This window comes from Chelonoidis abingdonii, chromosome 8 (assembly GCF_003597395.2).
Source record: "Chelonoidis abingdonii isolate Lonesome George chromosome 8, CheloAbing_2.0, whole genome shotgun sequence".
Lineage (NCBI taxonomy): Eukaryota > Metazoa > Chordata > Testudines > Testudinidae > Chelonoidis > Chelonoidis abingdonii.
The window spans coordinates 30,779,609-30,801,271 of NC_133776.1; the positions used below are offsets into that span (position 1 = coordinate 30,779,609).

General features: G+C 40.6%; 1 protein-coding gene across 4 annotated transcripts in view; it reads left to right on the top strand.

Annotated features, from left to right (window-relative positions):
* Window positions 1-261: 261 nt before the first annotated feature.
* Window positions 262-21,663, top strand: part of LOC116827241 (phospholipid scramblase family member 5) — a 22,687-nt gene continuing 1,285 nt past the window's right edge. The window contains exons 1-8 of one of the 4 annotated variants that reach the window (XM_032784605.1): window positions 262-416; window positions 4,412-4,563; window positions 7,921-7,963; window positions 8,969-9,189; window positions 10,836-10,997; window positions 13,817-13,978; window positions 15,159-15,241; window positions 17,076-17,181. In XM_032784605.1, the coding sequence (XP_032640496.1) occupies window positions 404-416; window positions 4,412-4,563; window positions 7,921-7,963; window positions 8,969-9,189; window positions 10,836-10,997; window positions 13,817-13,978; window positions 15,159-15,197 (792 nt within the window). In that variant the 5' untranslated portion in view covers window positions 262-403 and the 3' untranslated portion in view covers window positions 15,198-15,241; window positions 17,076-17,181. Of the gene's footprint in view, window positions 417-4,411; window positions 4,564-7,920; window positions 7,964-8,968; window positions 9,190-10,835; window positions 10,998-13,816; window positions 14,083-15,158; window positions 15,242-17,075; window positions 17,182-21,663 lie in introns of those variants that run through there. The other 3 variants (XM_075068968.1, XM_032784607.1, XM_032784604.1) reach the window with 3 other exon arrangements.

Here is a 21,663-nt window from a genome sequence, read left to right on the forward strand (position 1 = left end):
CTTAGAATACAAATACCTAAACAGACACAGTACAGTGTAAGGGAGAATCTTAGGTCTTATCCATGTGTTTAAATTAACCAGCGGGCACTTAAAGTTTACTTCTTTGTACTGGTGATGCCCCTTTCTTGTTGTCATTGATTCAAAATGACTTTAAAATGAGTAATATTTTTCTTGTTTGCTAGTACCATCTCCCCCTGTTGTCCATCCACATAAAATGCATAGTCCTGGAACATAAGAAAGGTGATACATTTCCTTCCAGTTCTTTTGTAAGCTGACATGAAGTAGATAGACCCTCTGAAGTTTTGTGCATGCTGTGCTTCTTCTCCCCCACCCGCCTTGCTGCAACAAGAAAAGCCTTTTCTTTTAACCTGGCTTCCTTTGAAGAAGTGACTCGGGCAGCTTCATGGCCTCTCAAGGTAAGTGCATATATAGCCTGTATTTTTATATCATGTTTACAGAAAACTACAGCCTTTTAAATTTCCAGCAATTTTATTAAATGAGAGGGGTTCAGACTAAAGCCACATCATCAAAAGCATGGTTGTTTCACCCTTTTTGTTTTTCAGAATATGTGATGCTCCTAAGGAGAGTAAAATTGATAATAAAATGTTAATTGAATAAAATATATGAAATAAAAAGTAGCATTTGCATGTAACCTGTGAGGTGTTTGTTCATATTTCTATGTGTACCAGTGATTGTATAGCTGGCATTGAATATGTGGAAAGGGTATGCACTGATCCAAGGTTAACATATTTTGCACACACTTCTTCCATAGTTTACTTTGAAAATAGTGTGTCAGCAGATGATGCTCGTTTTCAAGATGTGTCACAATCCTGCTACCAAATAACAAAGGAAATCTTTGAAGATTAATTGCATTTAGTCAGATTAGCTATATTTGGGTTCATTCTTGACATGTATTGTCTGTAGCTGGAGCCAGTTGACTCCTCAGAACTGCAAGTGAAAATTGCAGTCAGTCAATCATAAAACCCTTCTAAGTTCACTTGCACATGCTATCAAATGATATTACTGAACAGAAAGAGCCAAGATTCAGATCTCCTTTATGTCAATACAACTCCACTGAAGATACCCATGGAGTTGTACAGGTGCAGTGGGAGCAGAATTTGGGGGTCTAGCAGAGTTCCAACAATTTGCTATATAGGATTGTCAGTTTTTGGCTATCTTTTTGCTAGAACTTTGTAAATGCAATGCTACTTAACACTAAGGATGTTCTTGGGTACCAAGTAGTTTTTATAGCATTATTGCTGCATGCTTTGAAATATTCTTCTTTTGGAGTGTGAAGACTTGCATATTTCTATTGAAGTTATAATGGGGAATTTGTAATGTATATTTTTAATGTACAGTAGTTAGCAGAAACAGCTGAATAATGTAGTCTTCTAGCCTAGAGTTTCCACAGTAAAGAAACTTGATAATACACTTCTAGACAGTGGCCAGTAATTCTACAAATTATGATTATACTGTCCAATCTGTTTGTTTATCTTAAATGTTCACTTACCATAAGTGAAATACAAAAAATACCTTCACAAAATAAGCACAAAAATAGACAAAGCTTCAAAGTATTTTAGATTTCCATCAATATTTAATGTATATGCTGTTTGATTTTTTGATAACTTAAATGTGATGGACAAAACTGCAGTTTGTCATTTTATTTCTTATTACTATTCAAGAATGACACTAGCACTTGGCCAATAAGACTTCATGGCATTTCATGTAACAAGAGTTAGAGCAACAACAGTACCCTGTGGGGTGAAATGATGCAGAAGCACCTATAAAATATTCATAACCCAATTCTACATTTTTAAAAGCCAGATAGAAATTCAAAGGGCTTCCTTCTTTGTACTGTGGTCTCAGACTTTGAAAGAAAGCAGTAGCTGCAAAGATAAATTAAGATCAAAATATGATTAAACGATGAATCAGCTACACTATGTTCAAATAATGCTAAAGGATTTCATTTAAACCCATAACAGCAAAGGAAAACTTTAAAGCCACAGTTCCTTCTCTAAAACCCCATTCTGCCTAAGTATTGTAGCACACTTGATAGAAATGATTTGTTTGGGGACACTCACAGTATCTAAGTGTGGAGGCTCAGTTTAATAAAATGCTGTGTTATTTAAACACAATGGGCCTAGCATTGCTTTCATTTATACCAGTATAACTAATTTAGTTCACTGAAATCAGTGGTAAAACCAGTGTGAGATCCGAATTGGGCTCATAAGATAGATTTTTCTTTCTGTTATATGCATGCACACATATTGACTTTGGTGGCATTTGGTGATGTAAGATAGGGCCCAATCATACAGCCATTTGCAAGTATAAGTAATCTCATGACCTTAAATAGGACTACCCAAGGTAACAAACACTGTGTGTCTAATAAAAAGAACGAGGAGTACTTGTGGCACCTTAGAGACTAACAAATTTATTTGAGCATAAGCTTTCGTGGGTGTAGCAGGGTGGTCCCCTGCTCCTGCCCTGAAGGGGTTAAAAACAGCCTGGGAAGGGGCTGTGGCTGAAGAAAGCAGCCTTTAGGCTGGGCTGATTGGGGGAAGTGGCTGCAGCTGGGGACATGCCCCAAACTGAGCAACAGGGCCTTATAAGAAGGCCAGGGAAGCCAGAAGCCAGTTAGTCTCTCTCTAGCTGTAGAGTGAGAAGGGCCTGGCTGCAGGGAGTTAGACACAAGGTACCTGAGTGAAGCAGGGCTGGGGAAAGGCAGAGGACCCCAGCCTGGAAAGCCCCAAGCTGCGGCCTAGAATTGGGCTAGCAGGTACTGGGGGTTGCAGAAGGCAGCCCAGGGGTAGGCCAAGGTAGCAAGTCCAAACCCAACGTTGCCAGATACTGCAGTCTGCCCCAGGGTGTGGGGCTAGACAATGACTGGCAGTAGCCATATACTGAGGCAAGGTGAGGATAGTGGGTAAGGGTTCCCCAGGCACGAGAGACTGAGGGGTTACTACCAAGGGGCAGAACCCCATGTAAAAGGGCACCGGGGTCCAGGGAGGGACTTGGGGCCAGAGGACAGTCGGATCACTGACCTGCAGAGGGCGCTCCAGGCTGGAAATTGAGCTAATTCCTGAGGACTACCAGCAGGAGGTGCTGCAGGGGTAGTCGGCCTGTCTACATGAGCTAAAGCCCACTTCATCAGATGCATGCAGTGGAAAATACAGTAGGAAGATAGATAGATATATACATATACACACACAGAGAACATCAAAAAATGAGTGTTGCCATATCAACTCTAATGAGACTAATTGATTAAAGTGGGCTATTACCAGCAGGAGATACCTGCTTTAGTGATAATCAGGATGGCCCATTTCAAACAGTTGACAAGAAGGTGTGACTAACAGTATATAGTAATAGTGTGTGTTTTCAGGATCAATCCCTAAGTATACAGACTGATAAAGCCTCATCTTCTATTACTCTAATTTCACCCTGGTGTAAGACCATTTAAATCAATGGAATTACATTGGTTAAAACCATTTTGTCAGTGTGAAGAATCAGGCCCAACCATTGTAACAAGAATGCAGCCATTGATATGCTTTTAAAAGAGCCAGCTTTGGGAACCTCAGATCCCAGACAAGTCATTTACTTTCTAGAGAGGCTTAATCTGGGAGAAACTATCATGCACTAATAAAACCATAAACATTGAAGAGGGTACTGCACAGGCACTCTCAGTATATAAACTGTTACCCCATTTGACCCAAGCAGTCTTGTGGGGTTGTTTCCATTAGGAGGAGAAATTAATGATAGTCAGGTATTTCTTTGATGCAATCCTGTTTGTTTACAGAAAAAATGACTATGAAGTCCAGATTCCCTGCACACAGGAATCAAAGATCAGGAGACAGTTTCTCTGCTCAGAGTTCCAAGCCCCTTTCCAACCAGCACTCTACCCAGAAGTGCTCTCTCATATCTTTCTCACACGGTCACATGACAAGCACTTCTCAGACTGTCTCTGATGCTGCCTCCTTTGGCTATGGTGTTTCTGCTCCATCTCTCTGTGTCACACAGCTCTCTCAAACAATAGCTATCCCCCTTTCTTTGCATTCGGCCCTTGGTGAAACTCTTCTGCCCACATAGCTCAGGTTTCTGATCAGTCTTGTGTGTGTGTTATATTTACCCAGAATGAGGGGCAGCTATTGCCCCACCAGTGAGGTATCACTCCGCTCCCAGCATAATATAAGGTACATGTACATGGTCTTGCTCTCTTTGTGTCTCTGTGTGTCAGCGTCCACATTCTACCACAAAGTTGATAAAAATCCCATTCCTGCAAAATTCTGCCACTCATTGATAGATACAGCTACATAAAAATGATACAAAAGTAAACAGTTAAGTTAGCTAGGAAACAATATCATATCCTAATTGTATAATCTAAATCTTAATTAAGTCTTTTTTTTCCTTCTTGCAGATCCTCAAGGACAAATAAACAAAATATTTCAGGATTATCTCCCGGGTTCTCCAGACCTTCCTAGCCAAAGTAAACCTATTGAACCTACAGAAGCCTGGAAACATGTACAACCTCCTCACATCTTGCCTCCTGGTCTGGAATACCTGAGCCAGGTCCTGTTGTCTCTCAACTTTAATAACATTTTGTTTCCTCAATAGCTTATGTTTGTGTTGAAACGAAACAAAACTTTGAAATTAATTTAGACTTGCAGGAAGGGCAGGATGGTTACTTCTGCCTTCACTTTCATTCCTCAATGACTCAATAAAGTGGGTCTCTTTCCTCTCCCCTTGTCATGCCTTACCTTTCTTTTCTTTTCCCCAGTCTCCATCCAGCTCATTAAGAGCACGGTCCTACTCCCACGGAAATCATTACCAAAATTCCCATTGACTTCATAGAGAGAAAAACAAGGCTCTAAAATGAAGCCCACATTTTGAGGAGCACGAAGGTCTTTTAGCCAGATGATTTCTGCCCATAGTTGTACTTCTCCCAGAGCCATAAGTATCCCTGTATCGTGGCATCTTAGATAGCTACCTATACAGACTGTGTCCAAAGCCATCCTTGCCTCTAGCAAAATGTGGTTTGTAAAATAATTGGCATAATAGGCTTCAATGATTGCGAATTGTTTTTTATCTTTTATCTTTTAAATGTCATAGCCAAGAGGCCATTTCAAACGAAAGAGTCTATTTGACAAAAACATTCTCAGCTGTGTTCCCAGAAACACTTGAGACTATTTGGAATGAAAGCATTTTAAAGTCTGATCACCTTGCCACATATGCTGTTTGAGTCCTGTTTGCACTTCACTTAAGGCCTGCTTTTGCCACCATTATTCAAACTGTGTAGTACTTTACTCCACAGTTATTTCCACTCAGTAGCATGTGAGAGAACGAAAGAACCAGGCCCTGTTCTGACAGTAAAACTAGTCTGATCATTTAGAATGTGCAGCTCTGAGTCTCATGCACTAGACTGATGTTGAGTTTGGCTTCCAACATTCTAACAGGGCTAAGGAATGTTTCAATCCATAAAGGCTTTAATTGAAATAAATACATGAGACTATTTCTATCCGCATTAGGAAAAATAATGTATTTTACATTTGCAGCCTAAATTACTGTGTAGTATCTATTTGTTATTGAAAACAGTCAGTATTAGATTGCTAATGAAATCGGGCACCTAAAGGGAATAGCAATTTTTTTCACCCCATTCAGAATCTGTTCTTTACTTTAGAGCAGGGGCAGGCAACTTTTTGACCTGAGAGCCGCATTGGGTTTTGTAAATTGTATGGAGAGCCAGTTAAGGGAGGGGGTCGTGGCCCGGGACCCCTGCCCCATCCAACCACCCCTTCTTCCTGTCTCCTGACTGCCCCTTGCCCCCCATCCACCTCCCCCTTTCTGACTGTCCCCCGGGACCCCTGCCCCCATTCAACTCCCTGTTCCCCCCCTGACCACCATCCACATCCCTGCCCCCTGACCACAAGCCCAAACTCCCCTGCCCTCTATCCAACCCCCCCTGCTCCCTGCCCCCTTACCATGCTGCCTGGAGCACTGGTGGCTGGCGGTGCTACAGCTGCGCCACCCAGCTGGAGCTGGGCCACCACACAGCACAGAGCACCGGGTCAGGCCGGACTCTGCAGCTGTGCTGCCCCAGGAGCTCACAGCCTATGGAGATATACAGGACAGTACCCAAAAGAGAAGAAAGTGTAGGAAAAGAGTGTGTCTTGCAAACATTTATACCTTCAAAAGTTGGGCCATTACCTTTATAGCAGAGATATGTTTAGGTTATACAGCCAAAACTGCCTCCTTTAACAACAACAACAATAAAAAAGATAATTAACCTGCTAAAAAGACTAAGGTCAAGTGAGTTGCATAGACCCTTATAAATCTTAGGGTGTAAAATACTTTGAGATGCAATGTGAGAATTCTTACAGAATCCAATAAAACAAAAAAGCATGACATGTTGCTATCCTTACTGCACTCTCCAAACTTAGACATATTTTTATTTGATAATAAATTAATTTATACAGTTAAAATAGCTCTAGGCTTTACCAGCTTTACATCACTCAATACGTTTTGTCTTGTGAAAGATCAAATTGGAGTACAAAACCAATATTCACACATTGGGACATTTCTGCAATGTTCAAGATGTTTGGCAACCTATACTAAAGCTCTATACTAAAGTCCCTTCAGATGCAAGAGGTTCTTATTATGCTTACTGAAGTTTAAGTTGCAAGTAGCATAAGTGCTTAAGAAAATCTTTGTAAGTTGAAAGGCCTTATTCAGAAATCACTTATTTTCATGTGTACTTCAGAGATAAGTGTCAGGCTATGGAGGCTATCTCACTAGCTTCTGTTTGCAAACTGGATGAGCTGCAAGAGTGACTCGAACTAAATGACTGCAACTTGTTCTGAATATGTATTACACAAGGTTTGCCAAATATAGAAGTGATATATATTGGGGGGCTGTGGCACGATGATCCCATATGGTCATCTCATATTTTCTTTCTTCAGCCATGAGTAATGAGAAAATCTTGTACCCAATGTTTGATGGCCATCAGATATTTTAGGGAAAGAAATGACCAAAGGCTAAATTGTTAGTATGGTGACCTACAGTCAAAATGACATTGAAGTGATAGCCAGTCAGTTTTATAGCATTAGCACCCCCTTCTTAAAACAGAAAGAATACCTGAGAGACAATAATAAACCATTACAGCAGCTCTGGGGAGGAGATTCAGAAATACATGGCAAATATTCACTGTTTATCACTGGGTTTATAATCTGTCAATCATATGATCATTTCTCCTTGGTCAACAAGTTGGCTTTATAGAGAAGTCTTTTTTTTTTTTTTGGCTCATTTTGGCATCCTAGAATGCCATGTGATGTCCACCATTTCTGAATCTCCAGGTTTTTTACAGCATAACTTCAAGCACAGTGTGCACTGGCCATGCCTCTTCCCTGTCCCCAACAAGTCCTTGTCTGTGCCTTCTGGTGACTCACTCATATCAGGTGAATCTTCAACGGGGGAAAAAGGGCCAGACACTTTTGCATAATCAGAATAGCACAAAGGAGAGAAAGTGGGAGAGAGAATCAGGTTCTGCATCCTTTGTACATTTCCCTCAATTACAGCTGGCCTCATCATGACCCCAGTGGAACTCATTTGGGTCACTGCTTTCAAATGGATGCATACAATACATAACGATCACAGCTTATATCATATTCCTCCAACTGGCATGGAGTAGAACCAGCTCCCTCTTCAGCAGGTTGAGACTCCTCTAAATTAACAAAAAGATGACTACAGTGACACAGGATGCTCCCCAATGTACTCAGCCCCTGCTGGCCTGGGAGCAAAGAAATGTAGGTCTGCTGGAACATATGATATCCTTGACAGGTATATGAGAGTGATTACTGTGGCAACTCCAAATCTCTTTAAAATTATAAGAGTGCCACCATGTACTTTCATTTATTTTCATTTTTTTAACAGCTGGACCAGATAATCATTCACCAGCAGGTGGAGCTTCTTGAAGGTACCATGTCTATGAGTTTAATCTTTACAATGCCAGCATGTAGATACCTTTGTAAATGTAACATAAATTATGCCCTGACCTATTCCCATTGAAGTGAGTGAAAACACGCCCATTGACCTTAATGGGTATCAGGTCCTCCATGCACTGATAGGTTTAATGCTGAAAGTTCATTTTGTTTATGATTGTTCTACGACAATAAAAGGAGAGGAAAAAGTCAATAATGAATCTCTAATCCAGCCATAAAAGTTTCTTCATCAACGAGTTCAGTGGGATTGCTCACATGCCTAAAGCTACTTATGTTTATAAGTGTTTCTGGGATTGGGAAGATGTTGTTCTCTTTAGCAATTATTCACATGCTACCAAATAATGTAATGCTCTCTAATCAGATGAGTTAAAGAAAGAGTTAAAGAAACAGAAGATATCTGTAAGTGATACAATAATGCATGATACTTTGCATGTATATAGTGATTTCATATTGCAAAGCACTCTAGAAACATTAACTGCTGCAAATGAAATGTCACGTTTCTTGATATTTTTTTCACTGCAGATTGGCATAGGGCCTGATCCTGCCTCAATGACATGAATAGGAGTTTTGCCACTGAGCAAAACTGAACGGGATCATGTAATTACTTTTCACCTATTTAAGTTAGTGATGAGTCCAAACCAGAACTCTGGATATCAAGTCTGGACCCAGATCTGAACTTCATAATTCTATAGTGAGTCAAACCAAAGTCTGATCTGAGCACTCTCTAATTTGGTTTAAAATACAGATCTGAATTTTTCCAGATTTCATGGTGTTCAGATTCAATCCAATGTCTGATTAATGCTGCATAATTGCATAGTTTCATTACTTTAAAGGAATTTTGAAATGGTCCCTGTTCCAAAGACCTAATAATATACATTAGAGACAGAGGTTGGACTGTGAACTTGGATAAGGTGTTTTTGGGCCACCTTTAATTCTAATGTATTATACTAAATAACTTGCTAACTGTTTTGCTTTATTAGTCATACTTGGTACGGAGACCTGCAGCAAATATGAGATAAAAAACCATTTGGGACAAAGAGTTTACTTTGCAATGGAAGAAAATGGTTGCTTTGATCGTAACTTCTGTTCATCTTTACGATCTTTCACGATAAGAATTACTGATAACACTGGTCGAGAGGTGATCACAGTGAATAGACCCTTGAGATGTAACAGCTGCTGGTTCCCTTGCTACATGCAAGAGGTCAGTGAATAATAACAAGTCACCTTTCATTTATGTATCTCAAATTATTTACTAACTTTCATTAAGCCTCATGAGGCCGCCCTCAGTTTAGCAGTATACCCACTTTCCAGATGGGTAAAATGGACAGAAAGGACTACGTGTTTTGTCCATCTTCATCTGGTGAGACATAGAGACCAAAAGCCTGGGCTCTGGCTGCTAGACCAGAGTTCCTCTTTTTAAAAAAAAAAATCCATAAAAATAATAATTGTCAAAACAAGTAACTGGCAAGGAACATGCTTCCTTAATGATAAATGAGACCAATAATTATAGGTAGCCTATGGCAGGCAAGGAAGGTCTGACTTTGGCCTTCATTCAGATTACGGGTATGATGCAAACTAGCTGCATGGCAAGTTCCATAGGGTTTTTGCCATGTTAACAAGAGGGTTTGAGTGATCTGATTAGACTCTGCAAGTCCAGACCCACAAATGATTAGAGAACATGCACTCAACACTGCTCAGATAAGCCCCAATGCTACAATGAAGCCCAAGTAGAGGTCAGTCCTCAGTGCAGGATTGGGGGAATAATTTATACAATGACTGGTGCACATGAGCCATGCTTTGCTTGAAGTGTATGTGTTTTTGTAGTATGTTTCAGTTTCCACTCTTCAGTTTCATGCAAGACATTGTACCATAATTTCAAGCTGACTAGTAAAAGTACTGTCGTTGCTTACAGATTACATAACACTCATTTTGATATTTATGAGAAATTAAACATGGGTGAAATCAGGGGCAATACCTAACTTCAAATGGGGTCAAGATTTCACCCCTTTTTGGTGGCGGTTTGCTTGCTATTTGCTATGTTTAGAACAAAAATATCCATATTAGTCCTGATAAACCCTCTGAGATATGTGCGTATGGGTGTGTATGTGTATAGTTTGAATAACTTGCTTTTGTGCATTTTTAACACAATCTTATAGCAACAATTAGCACAATAAATATAATTTTACTTGTCACAGACTAACAGTAACTTTACAGTGCAAATTACATAGTGTGACAGTAAAGTACATGGAAAGATAGGTCCTTAATTAATGTGCGTCAGTCTGACTTAGATTGCAGCGCCCTGGACTCTGCCACAGAAAGTCTTAATACCACTCCTATACAGTTTCACAGGATCCACAATTTTGTGTTAAGAGCGTGTTCCCTTTGAATAAGAGCACAGATCCTTTCTTTCTGTATTGCACCACTAATTACTATAAAGCATCTGACTCTGAAATGCGTTGGCTATGAAAGGTGAAAATTCTAGTCCAGCATGTTGATTTAATCATTTTATGCTTTATATACTCGCCCATGTACTTTCTCAGTGGTGCATTATGATTTACACTAGAGATGCAGATCGATGTACAGAAGTATCAACATCTCTATATAAACAGACCTGGGTATATTAACTAATTACTGTAAATACATTAGCTTCAGTATACATATGGTTTTTCATGTTATACAAAACTTTATTCTTTAGCAGCAGTTATTAAGTTAATATTGTTCAATGTATTTAAAACTATCCTATGAAGTCTTTTCATACCATGTTTATGGTTTAAAATTTTGCATTTAAAAATAGGGCAATTAATCTTGTAAATTTACACATTATTGTATGCCACTTTTGTCTAATAGTTAGAAGTTCAGTCCCCTCCTGGTACAATAGTCGGCTACGTTGTCCAGAACTGGGACCCTCTGCTGCCTAAATTCACTATACTGAATGAGAGCAAAGAAGACGTATTGAAAAAAATTGGCCCCTATGCAACATGCAGCTGTTTTGGAGATGTAGACTTTGAGGTATGTTTCAGACACTAGAGAATGCCCATTGTTTAAAAGTAATATAATATTTTGACTGACACATTCAATGAAGGTTTTAAACTTAAAAAAAAAAAAAACTACTGTAACGTAGGAACCAGATGTCAACAGTACATGGAGTGACAAATCAAAGTTCATATTTCTAACCTCAGACCTTAGGCTGGAAGTTGAGTCTACCACATGCATTTCCTGGATTTGAGTGACAATGGATGCAGGAAAAAACATTCTCCTGGGTGAAATCCTGGACCCCATGAAATCAATGAGAGCGTTGCCATCTATTTCAATAGAGCCAGGATCACATCTCAGTTTCCTTCAGTGAAGTTGTGATCCAAAGTCCACTAAATTCAGTGGGATGCTTTCCACTGACTTCAATACCCTTATACCTATTCTAAGAGTAGTATTGCCATTGAACAGCCACTTAACTGCTGCTTCTACAGAAGGACAGTGAAGTCTTAGAAGCAGTAGATTTGAGGGGTTTGGGAGAGCAAAACATGCACAAAATTTGCGATGACAATCACAAGTGCTTTGGATTTCTCACTTTCTCTCTGTTTTAGCAAGATTAAGGGATCATAGCAACCTTCTACACTGGCTACCTCCTAAACAGCCACACCAAAAGACTTCAGTGAGATTCTGCCCACAAATGTAGGTTTAACTTACCAATAACTGTGATGGCCAAACAATCAGGGACACATTTCTCTGAGCCAGAAGTTAGGGGGGCATTGGTCCTGAGACATGATGCTACTACTATTTACAGCTAGTCAATAATTTTTTTGTTAACGTGAAATTTCCTTGTGAAAGGGGAGAATTGTGTACATTTTCACAATTTCTTTTCCCTGATTTCCAACCAGCTCCAGTGTTGCTGCTGATCCCAAATCTCTAAAAGAGTATCTTTCTGGTGTGTCATTTCACATGGATAAAGATAAGCATGATGCCCCGGAGCATATAAGTGATGACAAACATGAGGGTACTGATTAGTGGTAATCCGAAGTCAGTGGCTAGGGGAAGCTAAGAGATAGAAGGGAATCCATCAGTATTCCAGTCTCAGTATTCTATGTCAGAGCAAGTAACTCCATTGGTCAGAGGCAGCTGCATCAGTGTCTTATGCATCTAAGCTATTATTGTGGAATCTATTGTTGCTGCTGCTGTCTCTTTTCTTTCCATTGTTTCATCATCACTGATGACACAATGCTTCTCAGCAGCAGCATGGGTGAAGCAAGAGTCCTCTGACTCTTTGTGTACAGAGGATAGGCCAGATTAAATGATTTTATGACATCCTGCTTGAGGATAGGGGTATGAAAGGAAGGTGTCTAATTGCTGCCACTGTATCTGCTGCTGTGGCAGCAGCTGCTCTGTTTGTGCAATTGCACATATATTTTCAAATTGAATTTTGTCTGCTTTTCTGATGTTGTCAGTGCTGCAGGTCTTTGTTGTGGTGTGATGCTGCAGATGTGTGTCCAGCATGCCTGCCATAAACTGAATTTCAGCACATGCCCTGCAAAGCTATTGTTTAACGCCAAACTGACAAAAATGCTGAGATTCTGATTTCCTGATCGTGGGAAAAGTCTGAGGAAGTAGTTTTCCTCCAAACAAAATGAAAGATGAGCCTAAGCCACAAAATTTGAATTCACATCCAACATTTGTGAATGTTCAGATGTGCTCTTTTGCTTTGGCCCCAGCTTTAATCACATGAGGGCCTGTGCCAGTTGTCAATTCACTGGAACAATGGAACCAGTCCCATCGAAGTTAATGGATATTTTGCCCCTGATTACCAATGGGAACAGAATCAGCCTGATTGTGAATAGCCATTGGGACAGCTTTTGGGAGGGTCACTTAGGTGGAGAGAAGGGTATCCATTCTGCAGGGGCAACATTGGGGTGAAATGCTGTGCATGTGCAGTTTCCACAATTAGAAACTGCACAATTCAGTGTACAAATGGAGGGAGGTGAGATGATGGGAATGGTTGACCAGCTCCTCTCTCTGTCCTCTGAGATCATAATCTCAGACAATGGGGCAAATGTAATACATGGTGATGCGGATGGCCACATAGCCTGCTTTTCACATGTCAGAAACTGATTTTTTTCTGGAATTACATTTAAAACACCTCAGATAGAACATGGATCCTCTCTCTGTGACAACTTGAAATTTCATAGGCAGGAAGTGTCAAGGAAAGGTGGCTTTATTCTTCATCTGTTTTTTTATATTGTGATCGCACCATGAGGCCTCCGAAGGCTAGGACCCCTTGTATGAGGCACTGTACCAACACAGAAGATGACAGTTCCTTCCCTAAAGAGCTTACGAGACATAACTGCATGAGACAAGCAAGTCAAGGTGAAGATGGGAGAGGTGGAGTAACAATAAAAATAATAGGATGGAGTGTCCCATATTCTCATGCTTTGAATAACCCTTCCCCCTGGGACGGGGAGAAGAGGCTTCCCAAAATTTCCCAGAAAAGTAAAATGCAGAGGTTGTAAAACTATTCAAAATAGTAAACATTTTTGTCTTTTGATTATAATAATAAATTCTAGTAAGCGTGGACATTAATGGTTCTGGCTATCTACATGGGAGTGAATTTCATTTCACCTTCTAGGCCAGATCCTCAGCTTGTGTAAACTAGAAAAGCACCAATGGAATCAATGAACTATTCTGATTTACACCAACTGAGATTTGGCCAACTAAGAATGTAATACTTTCTTGTCTGTTACAGAGCACTGATTATAACAAATTCAATAAATTATTGTTTGGAGGGAGGGATTGGAGGGGCTTAGTGTGGCTATTTTTAATCCCTCTTTTCTCTTGTGTAGGTAAAAACTCTTCATGAAATGTCAACAATTGGCAAGATTTCCAAATATTGGTCTGGGTTCGTAAACAATGTTTTTACCAATGCTGCTAACTTTGGGATCCAGGTTCCTGTAGATCTTGACGTGAAAATCAAGGCTATAATAATTGGAGCTTGTTTCCTCATAGTAAGTACACAAAACCAAAGGGAAAAGCCATCACAAGCTAGGTAAAGTGGAGCCAAAGCACCTACAATCTATAGTAAGACCCCAGTTCTACAACAGGATCCGCATGACTGGACCCTTGGGTATGTTCAGATCCTGTTGCGGGATTGGGACCCAACCTAAAATTGTCAATACCTAAAAGATTATTAGCTGGGAATCCTGAACTTTAATGGGTTTTTCTTTTATCATTTACTGATATGGAATTCTTTAAAATTTGCATCATTTTATCAAAAAGTTACACCACATCCAACATCCTGTCAGTTTGAATGATATTTTCATGTGTTGTTCTGTATCACAAAAGATCCTCACAGAACCTAATAGAACCCTGGGTAATCTGAGGCAATGAGAAAAACCGAATTTGAACTTGTTACCATATCTGTGAACCAAGAGAGAAGAGCAATTACACTGATTCTTTATTAGTGTTTCAAGATCCTGGGCCTGATTTGCCCCTTGCAGGATATAAATAACTCCCATTGATTTCACAGGGAGAGTTTTATGTGTATCTTGAGGAGCAGAATAGGGCTGTGAAAAGGTGAATCCTTTGCTTTATCCACAGCTACTCATTTTATTCAGCATGATCTGTATTTCTGCCCAGTGGGTCATAATATTTTCCCTAGCCCATATTCTTCTTCCTTCACAGATTCTGTTGTACAACATTGAATCTTAAAACATTAAGAACAGGGGCAAAAAAGGCTTTGCATAGATTTGAGGTGCACAGCAATCATGGCAAATCAGCATCTTTGTCTGTTCTTGCTTGATTTATTTCTCCCTGTGCATTATATTTAATATGCTACACATTGGTACACCAATGATGGCCACATAATGATTTCAAAAAACTGTTTGGATTCTCTGATCAGAGGAGACAGGAAGACAGGCAAAGCTATTTTAACTGTACTTCTGAAAAAAAACACAACAGTGATTCTGATATTTTATTCTAGTTCTTGGCTGCAACAAGCTTAGAAATATAATTCTCATGACACTTAAGATTTTCAGATTTCCTCCTACATAACTCCCATTGCTCAGTGGCAGACAGTCATTGTCTAATATACTTATTTTATTTAATAAGAGCCTTCAAATCTGGCTTTTGATATTAATTGTTGCCTTTTTGTATCTTCCTTAACATTCACAGTTTATGTATTTGTAGGATTTAATGTTCTTTGAGAACTCATTGGATGGATTATAACAAGCAAGATGACAGAAACAATAAAATATGCAGAATGTGTTTCAGTAAGTAAGAGAGAATATAAATTGATCTTCTTCCTTTCAAGGCTTCTACATAAGACACTTTCTGATTCTTTTTCATTTTCTTGTACAAATCCCTTGAGCTTTGGACATTATATTTTACTGCACACATTTATTTTTTTTTAGGAAAAAAGTTAATGATAGTATTTATTAAAACATCTCTTATGTAAATAATAATTTCCCCATTTGAATTGCATGTATTGCTAAACATACAGTTTTGAGACAGAGCGATGTTGCTTTGGAAACTGCTATTCTCTTTTTTCTCTTTTGATGTTTTTGCATGTGAAGCATGAAAGATTAGAACTAAGGCTTGCAGCATCACTGATGAAAAGTCTATGTTTAGAGAATCATAGTGATGGTGCTTGTTATTTGCAAGTGATGGTGCTTGTTATTAACCAAATAAGGTGGGACTTTCCATTATTTCAGAAGTAGCTTTCAGATCTACTATTAATTAACAGTAACAAGCTGAATATAACAGTAATAATGTACTGGCATTTCCCAATGGGGAAGTTTAAGATGTATATGTGTTTGTGTGGGGACAGTGGAGGTGATGGAACTTCCTGTTTGGGTTTAAGAGAGATTTAACACAGCTAAGGTTTATAAATCACGTGATTTTATGACAAAGATTTTTCAAAAATGGGAGTCCAAATTGTTTCCAAGTCCCTAATTAGTCACATAAACAAGTGACCTATTTTCAAAAGATTGGAGCATCCAGAGTTTTCACTGAAATCAGGCAAACATATTTGAGTTTCTTGGCCATATTACAGAGAGAAAAAAGAATGAGGAGTCCTTATGGTACCTTAGAGACTAACACATTTATTTAGGCCTAAGCTTTTGTGCCTACAAAAGCTTATGCCCAAATAAATGTGTTAGTCTCTAAGGTGCCACAAGGACTCCTTGTTGTTTTTGCTGATACAGACTAGCACGGCTACCACTCTGAAACCTATGACAGAGAGAGAGAAAGTCTCTCTCTCTCTCTCTAACAACTGTCCCACCTTGTTGTTGTGGAAAAGATCCTTTGCTTTTATCCACATCATACCCTAATACAGTTAACTTTTTAATTCAAGCCTACACTTTTCTGAAGTCAGCAAAAACCAAACACCAACGAAATAAACCAAAGCGTCAGGCAGACTCAGATATTTTCTGTGATATTACTGTGCAATAGAAGCTTTCTAGCTGCACTTCAGATACGGGTGTAAATTGCAATATAGAAATATATCTTAAGGCTGGAGGTAGTCACATCCTGCTAAGAGTGTTCAATACCACTTTTTCAGATTTTGAATGGTTATTCATTTGTACCATGTTCAAATACATTACTACTTACTGTTCATGAACATCCACATTCTCAGGCTTTTGCTTATATAATTATTTGGGGAATGTCCAGCCTTGCTGACATACCCATATTTATATTTAGATATGGGTATATTTATATGCAAGCAAGAGTGTTTGTGCAAAAAAAAAAAAAAGAACATTCATTGAACATTATTTGCTATTTGTCAATTGTTATACATAATACTCTTGCTTAAATATTTCAGTGATCTATTCAGGCAACAGAAACAATGCCATGTAATATAGGTGACAAATCACACACAAAGAATAACAGAATTCTCAGTCTGAGTGAACAGTTTACAAAACATCCAGTGGCTGAGATTTGTTTGCATGAAATGGACAGTGAATGCTGGCAAATAGCTAACACATCTTAGATTATCTAGTAAGGTGACTAGTTTCACTACCAATCACTGTACAAATAGTAAAACTGTGCTACGTATGTTCGGTAGGTGGCAGCAACACTTCATTATTCAATATATATTTTCCACAGAGCATGATCTTCACCAGGGACAGCTTCAACCTGCAATTGATTTCTAGCCCTTTGAAGAGAATGGTTTTACTTTGTTTGCTGTTTGATATTAAACCTTGGACACAAGATGTTGGAACTGTTTTACTGTTTGTAAGTTGCCGCTGAACTCTCAGTAACTGGGGAAGTTCTAACTGAAACTTGTAGCTCTTTGCCTTCACATCCATTGGGGAAAATTTGACATACCATAGGGCAGGGGTGGCTAACCTATGGCTCCAGAGCCACATACAGCTCTTCAGAAGTTAATACGCAGCTCCTTGTATAGACACCAACTCCGGGGCTGGAGCTACAGGCGCCAGCTTTCCAATGTGCCAAGCAGTGCTCACTGCTTAACCCCTGGCTCTGCCACAGGCCCTGTCCCCACTCCACCCCTTCCCGCCCCCTCCCCAGAGCCTGCCATGCCTTCATTCCTCCCCCCCACAGATCCTCCTGCACACCACGAAACAGCTGATTGGGAGGTGCAGGGAGGGCGTGAGAGATGCTGATCAGCAGGGCTGCTGGTAGGTGGGAGGCGCTGGGAGTGGGTTAGGGGAGCAGATGGTGGGCTGCTGGCATATTACTGTGGCTCTTTGGCAATGTTCATTGGTAAATTCCGTCTCCTTCTCTGGCTCAGATTGGCCACCCCTGCCATACGGTGAGCTTTTCTGATCAAGCCTGGAAGTACCTAAGCTGGCCCCTGACTATCCATACTAATTCCGTAAGTGGAGGGTATCCAGTTCAGATCTAGCCTGAGGGTCTGACTGGCAGGGAAGAGAAAAAGTGCCAGCTTCATGTGCTAGCTCCCACATCTCCCACTCCTGCAGAAATCTGTTCGTAGTTGCACAGTTCTGCTTAGCACTCTGGCCCTGAGGCTTAGCTCGTAAACATCTCATTAATTTTAAGCATGTCAGAATTGAGGTTATTCACATGCTTAAAGTTTGGGGTGTACGTACGTGTATCAAGGCCAGAGAGCTCAGCAACGTGCAGAATTGAGCCCTGAGCAACCAAGTGATTGAGAAGAGGAGCTACGCCAACAGGAACTCATCAGCTGATCCTGCAAAATCTTAATCAAGTGGACTGTCCTGGCTCATTGAGTGGTCCTGTTGCCTTCATGAACACTGCTTATGTGAGATTCCTCACGTGATTAAAGGTTTGAAGATCAGGCTCAATCTGAGGGCAGGGGGAGTGTCACAGAAAAATGGGTAACAAGAAATAACCTTAGCATACCACAGGGTGGTGTACTGTGAGAATATAACTGTTTTTTTAAACAGTTCAAACAGTAGATTATGCTATCATAGCTAGGGCCTAATAAATTCACAGCCATGAAAAACACATCATGGACCCATGAAATCTGATCTCCCTTGGAGAACCAGGTCTCATAAAATCTGGCTAGTGTAGTGGAGAGGCAGGGCTGGGGGCTCCTACAATATGCCGGGTCCCAGCTGGTAGTCCCGACCAGGTTGGGAAGCGATGGGATTTCCTCTTCCTCTGCAGGGGCCACTTCTGGGGCTGATTCAGACCCACCTCCAGCAGGGCTGGCTCCAGCTTTTTTGCCACCTCAAGCGGTGAAGAGGGGGAAAAAAAAAAGCCACAATCGGCGGCACTTCAGTGGCTGCTCTACCATGCCACTTCATTCTTCAACAGCAATTCGGAAGCTGGTCCTTCTCTCCCAGAGGGACTGAGGGACCCACCTTCAAATTGCATCTGAAGACCCAGACGTGCTGCCCCCTTCCAAGGGCTGCCCCATGCATCAGCTTGCTGCGCTGGTGCCTGGAGCCGGCCCTGATCTCCAGGAACCTTCCCCAGCTGCAGAAAGCTATTTGGCTGCTGGCTGAGAGCCCTGCTCTGAAAGTAGCACTGCTATCAGCAGCAGCACAGAAGTGAGGGAGGCATGGTATGGTATTGCCATTCTCACTTATGTGTACCCATAAGTAGTAGTGCACATGTAAGCGTGGCAATACCATACCATGTATCAGAGGGGTAGCCTTGTTAGTCTGGATCTGTAAAAGCAGCAGAGAATCCTGTGGCACCTTATAGACTAACAGACGTATTGGAGCATGAGCTTTCGTGGGTGAATACCCACTTCGTATTCACCCATGAAAGCTCATGCTCCAAAACGTCTGTTAGTCTATAAGGTGCCACAGGATTCTCTGCTGCTTTTACAATACCATACCATGCTACCCTCACTTCAGCACTGCCGCTGGCAGCGGCACTGCCTTTATAGCTGGGTGCCCGGGCAGCAGACACTGCTCTACGGCTGCCCCAGTGCTGAAGGTAGCACTGCCGCCTGCTGCAGCACAGAAGTAAGGGGAAAATACCGTGCCCTCTCCCACGATAGCCTTGCAAATTTTCCCCATGACCTCTTTTTCGGTCAGGACCTGTGGTTCCAACACCATGAAGTTTCAGATTTAAATATCTGAAACCATGAAATTTATTATTTTAAAAATCCTATGACTGTGAAATTGACCAAAATGGACCGTGAATTTGGTAGGGCCCTAATAATAGCGCTATTGGTTAAACAGTTATAAATACTATCCCTCTCTCTCTTTCTCTCTCTCTCACACACACACTTTATGTATAACAGAGTGCATCCATCAATGTGTCTGAACTTTTTGTCTCTCATCTACGGTATGTATTAGTTTCCAGAACTTAAACAACGGGAAATGCACTGAATGCTTATGTTTTCAAGACAGAATTATGGAAGGTTCTTCCTGATAGTAGTATCTGGCTTCCATATCTTTATTTGTTTAAAATTAAAATTACTCTAGAGTTATTTTAGTTCCTGTTTAGTTTTGCACAAAGTACACTGGTTATGTAACTTGTAGTTGCATTAAATTATTCTCACATTCCCAAATGGATTCTGCAGGTGACTGCTGCTCCTTGCTTGTACTGACAAATGATCCTTGGAAATTGTGTTTCACTGTATTTTCAAATTAGCAAATATAATGGAAAGTCCATCTGCAGTATTGATTCCTGAATTTATTTCTTTCATCATAGGATTTGCTTATGAGCCACTGGCACAGTAGGGTGACCAGATGTCCTGATTGTATAGGGACAGTCCCGATTTTTGGGGCTTTTTCTTATATAGGCACCTATTACTCCCCTCACCTTGTCCTGATTTTTCACACTTGCTGTCTGGTCATTCTATGGCACAGCTCTATATGAAGAAAGAAAAAAAACCAAAGTGAATGATTACAATGATTATTATTTTGTTACTGTCATTTGATGCCTATCTCAGATATGAAGAATTACACTGACTTTGCAAACAGATATAAGAAAAACATTGGGTCAAGTTTAGTACCAAGCAGCCTTAATAACTGTCCTTCTAAATGTCAGCTGTACACAAGAATGAGGAAGTCAGCATGGGAAAAAATATCTGACGTCCTAGCATATATGACATAAAGCCTTCATGCATTTATAGACAGAACTCAAACTGAACCTTTTGAAACATTTGGATACGTTTCTTTCCCCCTGGGTTTCATCTAGAACAGTGGTTTTCAACCTGTAGTTCATGGACCCCAGTGGGGTCCACAGACTATGTCTAAGATTTACAAAGGGGTCCACACCTCCATTTAAAATTTTATAAGGGTCCGCAAATGAAAAAATATTGAAAACCACTGATCCAGAACCAGATATGCCAAGGTGCTACATGAAAGGCCATTTGTTCTACATTGCCAGTGTATCTGTGCATAAACATTGAGGTTACTGGATACTTCTCCAAAGTTAATCGGTTCTTTGAAACTTTTCCCTGTTTCTACACTAAATTATTTTTTCTGAAAGATTTCCACTAGTGCGGAAGCTGCTGATATTTTATCTATGGTGTCATCTAAGCCTGCTCAAATCAGGTCTCAGAACTTGGTTAATGCACCACCAGCCAGTCAGGTCTTGTCTATGCTGGCAACAGGGCTGGCACGAGGCACCAGTGCAACAAGCAGGTGCTTGGGGTGGCCAAGGGGAAAGGGTGGCACGTCCGGCTCTTCGGCAGCAATTCAGAGGCGGGTCCCTCAGTCCCTCTCGGAGGGAAGGACCTGCCAGTGAAGTGCCGCTGAAGAAGAAAGCGGCGTGGTGGAGCTGCCGCTGATCGCGATCAACGTTTGGTTGGTTGGTTTTTCCCCCACCGCTTGGGGCAGCGAAAACCCTGGAGCCAACCCTAGCTGGCAATCCTGTCATTGCTATGCCTAGCAGAGCTCCACTAGTGTTAGGAAATGTATGGAGCTTTTTGGAAATAAGGTTAGTATAGACAAGGCCTTTGAGATTAGTAGTTGTGATCTAGAAATGATCTCGAATTTCATGATAAAAATAATCAAAAAGTGTAGATGTGACCTGACTTTAGATTATATAATTTAAGGAAACAGCATAAGCATAATTTCTTTCCTAGTAAAGTCCTGAGGCCCAGTTCTCTCCCACTGGATATGACTAACTCCTGTTTAAGTCAAAGTGAAGCCTTATATTTAAATTGCAACATGTGTTAGCCAAATGGGCACGTTCTCCCCGGAGCGAGTCAATTACTCCAAGGAGGCACAGAGACAGGACAGAGTTTTATACAGACCTTTATTCGACGACCAGCTGGACG